At 34.2% G+C, this 10,891-nt stretch overlaps 1 protein-coding gene across 1 annotated transcript in view; it reads right to left on the bottom strand.

Annotated features, from left to right (window-relative positions):
• The window catches only part of LOC108911408 (T-cell leukemia homeobox protein 1), a 12,024-nt gene extending 2,665 nt beyond the window's left edge, over positions 1–9,359 (bottom strand). The window contains exons 1-3 of the mRNA XM_018716341.1: positions 9,137–9,359; positions 6,701–6,880; positions 2,166–2,356 (exon numbers count right to left, since the gene is read on the bottom strand). Of these exons, the coding sequence (XP_018571857.1) occupies positions 2,166–2,356; positions 6,701–6,880; positions 9,137–9,359 (594 nt within the window). The remainder of the gene's footprint in view (positions 1–2,165; positions 2,357–6,700; positions 6,881–9,136) is intronic.
• Between the last annotated feature and the right edge of the window lie 1,532 nt (positions 9,360–10,891).

The following is a 10,891-nucleotide window of genomic DNA, read 5'->3' as shown; positions in this document are numbered from 1 at the left end:
GTTAGTTCATATAGCGGTCATAATTGTCATTATTATGACACAGTAAATCCTCACCAATTTCGGACAATCCATAGCCAACGATGGTCTTTGAACGTGTGGGATGCAATTTTGGGAACCCATATCATTGGGCCATTCCTTTTGACCAGCATCTAACTGGAGCAGTTTATTTAAACTTTTTAACAAACATTCTAGAAGATTTGTTAGGCGGTATTCCTTTAGCTACACTTCAAAGAATGTGGATGCAACATTGATGCAACCTCACAATATCGCTGCGATTCGTCAGTTTTTACATGAAACTTTTCCCAACAGATGGATTGGGTGTGGGGGACCAGTGAGTTGGCCTTCGAGGTGTCCAGATATGACAAGTTGCGACTTCTTTTTATGGGGATTTATAAAAAGCAAAGTTTACGTTACATCTCCAACTACCGCGGAAGATATGTGGCAGCGCATTACAGTAGCATTTCAAGAAATTACGCCAGACAAGCTGCCCAATGTTGAACAGTCTTTTAAAAACCGAATTCGTTTGTGTATTAATCAAAATGGAGGACACTTCGGGCAATTGATATAAATCAGCGGTCTAAGTATTCTTCTCCTTGTAATGTTCCGAGTTTGTTTGTTTCGTTTTGCGTTTTGTTTTAGTTGTTAGTGATTTACTTTTGTTGGTCAAACTATTTTTAAACATGCCAGTAAACATTGACACTGTCAGTCCCAGACCTGATAAAATGTGAGAGAAAAGTGGTTTTGCAAGGCCTTTTTGACGCTGTTACATAGCTACTTTTTCGGACTTAAAAAAAAAGCTTTTCAACTCGTAAGATTATTAAATGTAGCACTCAGTATTTCCGAGTCTGAATAACGTACACCTTTTGCCCATAGATGACAAGATAGAGTAATTTATGCCAAAACGAACTGTGAAAACTGCAGGTTTCTAACTCTTACGGTAGAGGGCTATCTAGCCTCAGTTAGAGAGCTGAAATTGTTAATTTTTTTCAAAAACAACTGATTATCTCGAAATCGGTAAGTTTTAAACACCATATACATTTAATATTAACCGAAGAATTCAAAAATGCAATAATATACAGGGTGTTTCATTTAAAATAACAAAGATATGTAGCGCCCACGCGAAATGGAAAACCCTGTAAAGCTAAAAATATTTTCTTTACATGGCCCACATGATTCCAGGCAACTTTTATTACAAATATTTTTTTAATAAATTTTATAGTTGCAGAGTTACAGAAGAACACCTCTTCGGTGGAACACCCTGTATAAAAGAAGAAACCTTTCGTTGACGGAAGTGCATACAGATTAATTTTAAAAAGTACCAGTAACTACAGTGTACACTTTTGTGTACCACTGATGTCAGACTTTACGACGAAATTTGTAAATGTATCCCATCATACTTAAAACACCATGGTTTTTCAGATTGTTATTCCTCAATTCTTATTCGTAAAGCTATTGCTAAATTATACTGAAGATATCGACGGTGAAGAACGGCAGGAACTTGGATGCGACGGCTTACAGAAGCCAATACGCAATACAAGACCACCAGTGTTCCGTCCGTAGTAGTATTACAACCAACGGTAAAATCCAAAATCAATATCAGGGGTACCTAGAAGTTCTGACAGAGAGTTCGCCCTCACAGAACCTAGCCCGAGAACAACAGGGGCAGGTCAAAGATTCCTAGCCAATAAGGGGCACGTTAGGAAAAGTTTTTTTATGACAAACTAGGGTTACTTTGACCTCCCCTATACACTCCCGAGAGTATGCCATATACTTACCAGACACCCTGTATAACGGTATTTCCAAAATTATATTAGTGGTTATGTTCTCCAGTACATCCGCCACTGTTCAATTTCTATGAAGTATTTGCAAAGATACTTTTAGATAATTTTTAGTCTTTAAAACAATGAATACTTTGAATGTTTCGTCTGTTAATTTTAATTGTGACAATTTCTAGAATAATTTATTAGGCGAGTATTAAATGTGATCCGTTCTATAAATTTGTAAGTACATGTAAACTTTTGGAACTATGTAATTGTGAGATGAATACAGTATTTACCTATATTTTGTATATCCTTTATTTAAATTATTTCCAAATTGCAGCGTACATCCTTTTATTTATAAAAACGAGAAATAAAAGATACAATAAATAAGTAAACAAAACTTACTTGTGCCTCAGTCAACTGCAGGGTGTGTGCCAAATAAAGTCGTTCGGGCCCCACCATGTACTGTTGTCTCTCGAATTCGGCTTCCAACCGTTCCAGCTGTTCAGGGGTGAAAATCGTCCTCACTCGCTTGCTTTTACAACTCTTTTTATTTTGTAACACGTTGGATGACACGTGTTTTAAACTTCCCCTTACTGCAAGAGACGTTAGATTTAAATTGTAGATAAAACTATCTATAAAAATTTATAAAAATAATGTTATAGATCTATTACATTGTATTAAATTTCCAAGAATATTTCTCAGGAACTAACAATAATAATAATACTAATAGTATCTTTTCATAATTAATGAAAAATTTATTCTAATATAGAATGTAGTAAGCACTACACCCATTTTAATTGTCATGGGTGAATGCAAAATTGAATGCCCTTTCGACTGATATAAGGTTGTTCATACTTATATCTAACAGTTTTCCAGAAAAATTAGGTTCTTTTCTAAAATCCGAAAAAGTACCTATGTAACAGCGTCAAGAAGGCCTTGTAATTATATTAGTACAAACGGGTCATGTTCTCCGATGAGGCTACTTTTCATAAAAATGGTTTCGTTAATAGTCATAATTGCCATTATTATGACACAGTAAGTCTTCACCAATTCCGGACAATCCATAGCCAACGATGGTCTTTGATCGTGTGGGATGCAATTTTGGGAACCCATATCATTGGGCCATTCTTTTTGACCAGCATCTAACTGGAGCAGTTTATTTAAACTTTTTAACAAACACTCTAGAAGATTCGTTTCGCTACACTTCGAAGAATGTGGATGCAACATTGATGGTGCTCCACCTCACAATACCTCTGCGGTTCGTCAGTTTTTACATGAAACTTTTCCCAACAGATGGATTGGGCGCGGGGGACCAGCGAGTTGGCCTTCAAGGTGTCCGTATATGACAAGTTGCGACTTCTTTTTATGGGGATTTATAAAAAGCAAAGTTTACGTTACATCTCCAACTACCGCGGAAGATATGTGGCAGCGCATTACAGTAGCATTTCAAGAAATTACGCCAGACAAGCTGCCCAATGTTGAACAGTCTTTTAAAAACCGAATTCGTTTGTGTATTAATCAAAATGGAGGACACTTCGGGCAATTGATATAAATCAGCGGTCTAAGTATTCTTCTCCTTGTAGTGTTCCGAGTTTGTTTGTTTCGTTTTGCGTTTTGTTTTAGTTGTTAGTGGTTTACTTTTGTTGGTCAAACTATTTTTAAACATGCCAGTAAACATTGACACTGTCAGTCCCAGACCTGATAAAATGTGAGAGAAAAGTGGTTTTGCAAGGCCTTTTTGACGCTGTTACATAGCTACTTTTTCGGACTTAAAAAAAAAGCTTTTCAACTCGTAAGATTATTAAATGTAGCACTCAGTATTTCCGAGTCTGAATAACGTACACCTTTTGCCCATAGATGACAAGATAGAGTAATTTATGCCAAAACGAACTGTGAAAACTGCAGGTTTCTAACTCTTACGGTAGAGGGCTATCTAGCCTCAGTTAGAGAGCTGAAATTGTTAATTTTTTTCAAAAACAACTGATTATCTCGAAATCGGTAAGTTTTAAACACCATATACATTTAATATTAACCGAAGAATTCAAAAATGCAATAATATACAGGGTGTTTCATTTAAAATAACAAAGATATGTAGCGCCCACGCGAAATGGAAAACCCTGTAAAGCTAAAAATATTTTCTTTACATGGCCCACATGATTCCAGGCAACTTTTATTACAAATATTTTTTTAATAAATTTTATAGTTGCAGAGTTACAGAAGAACACCTCTTCGGTGGAACACCCTGTATAAAAGAAGAAACCTTTCGTTGACGGAAGTGCATACAGATTAATTTTAAAAAGTACCAGTAACTACAGTGTACACTTTTGTGTACCACTGATGTCAGACTTTACGACGAAATTTGTAAATGTATCCCATCATACTTAAAACACCATGGTTTTTCAGATTGTTATTCCTCAATTCTTATTCGTAAAGCTATTGCTAAATTATACTGAAGATATCGACGGTGAAGAACGGCAGGAACTTGGATGCGACAGCTTACAGAAGCCAATACGCAATACAGGACCACCAGTGTTTCGTCCGTAGTAGTATTACAACCAACGGTAAAAACCAAAATCAATATCAGGGGTACCTAGAAGTTCTGACAGAGAGTTCGCCCTCACAGAACCTAGCCCGAGAACAACAGGGGCAGGTCAAAGATTCCTAGCTAAGATTAAGAAAGTACAACGTAAGTCGGTAAATGGCGGCGACCAGGTATATAGACCACGGCACAACAACTCGAAATACCATCCTCCTTTATAATATTGGGGCAGTCCATAAAAACTTTAACAATGTTCTTCTATACCAAGTTAAACAAATTTCACTTTTTCTGAAACTTTTGTGTCTTTTAACATATAATTTGCTGTATTAATATTTACTAATTCTGTTTGCAATTTCTATGATAGCCCTGGTAATCATGTAGCTGTACAATGTTATAGTGAGACCAATGTTGGCCTACGGAGCTGTTGTCTGGTGGCCAAAAACCCAACAAACAGCAGTTAAACAGAAGCTCAGCCAGGTGCAAAGAATAGCTTGCCTAAGCGTTACAGGAGCTATGCGAACAACACCAACGTTAGCAATGGAAATGATGCTATGTCTGTCACCCTTAGATATTTATCTAAAGGAAGTGGCTCTGACAATGCTTTGCTTCAAGAACGTTGATGTTAAACCAAATTTAGGATGTGGAGAAGTCAGATGTCGCCTATGGAATGAGGCCGTCAGGAAGATGCCTCTTCTGCAGGCAGACACTGATAGCATTTCTCCTCAGTTTGTGTTTGACAGACCCTACACAGTACACATCAAAATCTAGAAGGAGACCGCCAGTGTTGGTGTAATTAACATCTTCACTGAGTGGGCTATAGATGTACGTGCCACCGTGATACAAGAAGAACTAGAAGGTATAATCATAGCTGCTGAAGAAATTGCCCATAGGCAGATAACGGGCGAAAGTATTAGAATCTACACAGATAGTAGACAATCAGTACTGATCTTGCATAATCGGAAGATCGGTATGGGAATGCCACCAAGCGCTGGTGGTAGCCGCAGCTACCAACAGCATATCTGTATGCTTTGTTAAGGGACACGACCGGTGCAATGGCAATAAAAAAGCTGACAAGCTAGCTGGGAGGGCACGGGTCGTACTATATTTGGACCCAGTCCCTCTAGGTGCTCTCGCTGTCAGCACTTTTGAAATGATTAAGGAAAACACCCACAAAGAGTTTAGAACACGGTGGGATGAAATAAACAGCTGTCAATTGGCTAAGGAGTTCTTAGGATACGCCAGCAAAAACACAGCCAACAAATACCTGACTATGTCTAGGGTAAGCCTTCGCCTGGTGATGGGTATTCAGACCGGACACTGCTGGCTAAGGAAACACCTATACAATATGAGAAAGTGCGAAATACCCCTCTGTAGAGGTTGTGAGCAGGAAGACGAGACAGTTTTCCATGTACTCTGCGAGTGCACTGGTGTCTCGTCAACGAGACGGTGGCCTTCTATGGTCTACATTAGAGAGATCCCCCTGAGCAACGTCATCACCTTTTTCTCTTTGATAGGCTGGTTGACGGCTCAGGAGAGCTGATCTTTCACTGGGAGGATACACAAATGGTCCAGTGGGGCCTAAGTGCTGTAGCTCGGTATACTAAGCTACCCTCCAAACGATTCTAGATTCCAGTTTCAAGATAGCCCTGTTTGCAAATTGGTCTTTGTCTAGAGTAATATTATAAAAAAATATATTTCTTAGAATAATTGCATTCTTTATTAATTGTAGTATCACATACGTGTTTTTGTATTAATATTTAAACATGCCGCTTTTAATTTTTATTTGTGATACTTCATTATTACTTACTAACTGTTTACTAGATATTGCTGGTGTAATTCAATGCTATTTAGTTAGTTCATATAGCCCATAGAGCAGTTGTTTCGTGCAATATTTTGAGATAGGAATTTTGTCCATGAGATTAGACAACTTTTGAGTAGCAAAATTTTTGAATTTATTTGGATTAGCTTTTAATACCTTTAAAATAAATTGAAAATACTAGAAATACTAGAGCTAATAATAAATTAACAGCTTTCTATAAAATGTGGTAGACAATCCAATGTAATACTCGTAGATATTTGTCCTTAAGACATACATGCAATGGACAACAGTACTAGATAAATCCATTCTCTTAGTGTGCTAATGAACACCACCGAACGAATTTGTTCGCCTTCTTCAGTCGAAAATTGTTGATCATGTATTCGGGAGCATGATTTTTTTAGAATGAATGATATCTTGAAATGAAAATATTAATCTTAATTCCATATGAACGAATATGTTTTCACCGTGTTTATTACAACGTACACATTAAGAGAACGAATTAATTTCTTATTCTTTTTCCGGTTTATGTCTAGGCACCTACCGAAATGACCACCTTGTAGTGATATATGTAATACTTACTGGTTTGTCTGGACGGCGGGCATCCATGTCCAACAGAGTAATGGCCTGTCACGGCTACCGCTGAAGAACTATGCCGATGTACCGGAAGCTGCAACCTGCTGCAACCTGACACCAGGGCTCTATCGGTTCCTCCTGGATGCACAGACAGATTCACCACGCTCAAATCGGACGCCGAATTAGCTAAATCGATACGAACATTTAGTAGCTATACAAGCACAATGCATTTTTTTGTGAAATTAGTGAAGGTAATTTATAGCTCCGTAAAATTACATGTACAAAATAAGAGGAAAATCTCCGTGATCTCTGAGAATATTTTCTAACTGAAGAAGAAAAGTTTAAATTGTACAGAATATTCAAATATTCTAACATTGGATTTATTTGTATAAGTAAAAAGTTTCTTTCTCTTTCACTATCAATTTAGTTTTTTTTAAATGTTCTAAAGTTAATTTATTAAAAACTAATTACATGTAGAGTTAAAATAAAATGAAAAAAATATAGTGACTAAATTCTCAAAAATTCTTTTAAAAAGAATGAAGTATTGAGAACAATGTCGTAAGTAAAAGCTCTGTGAATAACAGTGAACTAGTAGGCGAAAACTCTGGTGTAAGATGGAAATAAGTATATATCTTTAATTTCAAAATTAAAAATTGTGGACTCAACCCAATCTCAAAATTATTGCAGATATATGTAAACATGATATAGATAAACCATGATATAGGTAATACATGAAACCTGTAGTCTTAGAAACCATACTATAAAATAAAATAACTTTTCGCCTGTTAGACTGGTGCAAGAAAGAAATAAATTACATGTCACTTATCCCACTCTTCCCCTACATGTGTTGTTTTTTTTAACCTTATATTTATCCTGCCCATTTTATTTACTTATTTTTGTAAATAATAAGCTCATATATGTCTAATACCTTTGTATATGGAAAAACGTTATGACTATTATTTTCAAACTAAAGTAAATTTTAAAATTAAAATTATATGTAATAAGAGAAATAAGTAACACATGTCCATATACCGTTGTATATGATATTTTGGAAACGGCATTATTATTTATACGGATATTTCACTCAAATTCAGTTACCTATTCAGATAAATGACGGCAAACAAAAATATCTTCTTTTTATGAACAATTTACATATTGGATCTTATACCCTTCTTACATGAGGATTTACAATTCTATATATCGTCTTAAATATTTTTTGTTTCACTACCTACATTTTTCTCAGATTTATGTCAAAAACGGTCAATTTAATTTTAGGAAAAGACATCTCAATTTCATATTAAGTATTAACTTTATTTCAAGAGACATTAATTTTTATTTCAGAATAGTCATTTTCAGAAAACGTTAATTAAACTTCAGAATTTGCAAGTATGATTTCAGAAACGTGAATGATATTTGAAAATGATTTTTCTTATTTTATTTATTATTAGTGCCCTGGAATAATGCAATTTATTTTAAAGGGGGCATTTATATGCGCAATTTTTTGACCAGCATTTTTGAAAATATAAGCAAGTTAGAAAAAGTATCTCTTCACTGTATCAGTTATATAATTTTCTTCAGGGACTAATACAACTGACATACATTCAAAATAAGGAAAAAAAGCATATTTTTACCTCATATGTTTATTTTACATTTCTTGAATTTTGCGCGCCCGTTGAACATACAGAAAATCGCGTACGGTACTATAAACATAATCACACCACGTAGAATTATTGTAGAAAACTATTAACACATGCATTATTCACAATTGCTGAGTATCTTTACAAATTTGCTGGACAAAACAGAAAAGGTACATTTTCTGATATTTACATGTTCTCCGTGATGTTTCAATGCAAAAAAAAATTAGGAAGTTGCTCTAGTTTAGCATTACCCTTCCTCACTTAAAGGTTAACTTGTTCTATAATTGTCTTACTGAAAGTGCAATTTCTTGTCAATAAAACGTTAGTCTTAATGTAGTTTGGCAGCTAAAGAATATAATATCGTAAAAATGAAACGTTAAAAGTACGAATAACTATTCTCCTAACGGTAACGTACTTTAATATATCAACATAATATGTACAATGTTACAACTCTTTAATTAATTGAGAAATTCTGCAATTCCTGTAATTTGAAATTCAAATTAAAATTTATGGGATAAAATTAACTAATTTAAAACCCATTTAATAACTGAAATACATGGATATGAAAAAGATTATGATTTCATGGTAGATGAATTACTTTATCTTTTTAGATTTTAAGATTTTTATTAGTTGCAGAGATGAATCTATCAAACCTATGCAATATTTTAGTAAGTACAATTTTAAAAATGGCGCACGAATACCGTTAAACATACATCATCAATATCATCATATTCGAAAACATATATTTTATAAGCAGTATCAATTATTATTTTCTGTTTCAACTTTTGTGTAAATATATTCTCACCTAAATCCTTACCGTCGTTCTTTAGACCTAGTATCGCGGCAATTGTGAACGATTTATTGTTAGTTGCAGATGAATTACTCCTACATCTGGAATCTTCCTCTTGAGTTAGATCTTCACACAATCCGCCAGATGTGTGGTCATTTTCATTGGTATTCTGGTCATCCAGGTGATGATAACTCAAGAAGTGACTTAGAGAAGTTGGATAGTTATAATGATGTAACATATTTTATGGATGTTTGATTAGATAGATGTATGTACCAAATTTTACTTGCTACATTATGATGACTGAAACAAAACATAAGTTACTCGTATACTGCGAAATGGAATGGAGAATGTTGAAGTGGGTTGACTCTTTAGTGGCTAATCTGACAAATTCGAGTTTTCAAGATGAATAAAGTGGATACATATGGGAAGTGAGTAAAGAAGTATATTTTTTACATTACATTTTTGCAAATTCATCGATATTTAGGAGATACAAAAGTATTTAACATTACAATTTTATTTCAGTTTTGTGAAATTTTAATTCCTAATTGCTATACAATATTTCCAATAATTAATAAAGGTATTAAAAAGAATTATAGAAAGAAAATAAACCAAGTAATACCAAATTTTGTAAATAATGCTAAATCACGAACAAGAAGTGTTATGAATGTTTGGATTATAGGGACTGTATATAACTCTTCAAAGGAAATGGATTAAAACATTTTACAACAAAGATACCTTGACTTAGCAATACATTAAAATTTTACGCTTATTATTACATTACGGTTAGACTGTTTTTTGTTAAATTTGCTGTTGGAGATAAAATCACCGTAGTGATATACTAAGAAGATATCATATTTCCATTTAAATATGAAAACTGGACTGGAAATATTCTTTAAGTCCATAACATATTTTTACTTGTGTATAAGCAATTTTCTGCAAATCCTTTTGCTTAAGAACTTCTGATCCGTCGGAGAAGTTCTAATATATTTTTATTTTCGTATCTGATGATAAAATTTGTATCAAAAATTCTTTATTATAGTATAAAATTTGTTAATAACAGTAAAATTTGTTTGCATACTGCATAATTGGAAAGTGTTAAAGAATTAAACTGGTTAAACAATACTAACACAAAAATTAATATATTTTTTAAAGCTAATTCACAATTAGCTTTAAAAGATTATTTTCACTGTATTTACCAATTCAGTGAAAATAATCTATTTCTTCTTCTTGTTACTGGAATAAATAAGAAAAAGAACTGAACATTGGAATCCTCGCAGATTTTCAATATATTTTTAACAAAATTAATAAGGCATTTTCTGCATTTGAGATACGGTTGTCTACTATTACTAATCACATAAGTAGATATTTAACGAATAAAAAAAGTGTTGACCGTTTCATCAAGAAAATCCCAAGTAATATTCAATAAACTCACCTATACTCATGAGAGAAGTTATTGTACCATTCATGAAAACAGTTTCTGGCACAGAAAAATGAACTTACGGAATTAGTATAAACAATCAAAATAGAACAGTTTTTCCTTTATTGTTTTAAGTATCACTCAAAGAACCGCCTTCACGTGACGCTGGCGGAAGATATTGTCCACTACCTTCACCCACAGGACACAGAGTGTATTAGTGCAAATGAAGCCGTAAGTTTTTAGATCTGAGTTTGTTATCTCCGGCAATAATATAACTGACACAAACAAGGTGTATACTTGTTCTGGTGCTCATCATTTCAGCCCCTCCAACCGCATCAGGGGTGGGATTGCTT

Source organism: Anoplophora glabripennis, unplaced genomic scaffold, assembly GCF_000390285.2.
Source record: "Anoplophora glabripennis isolate ALB-LARVAE unplaced genomic scaffold, Agla_2.0 scaffold563, whole genome shotgun sequence".
Taxonomy (NCBI): Eukaryota; Metazoa; Arthropoda; class Insecta; order Coleoptera; family Cerambycidae; genus Anoplophora; species Anoplophora glabripennis.
The sequence above is the reverse complement of the archived record's forward strand: the minus strand, read 5'-3'. Positions and strand labels throughout refer to the sequence as shown.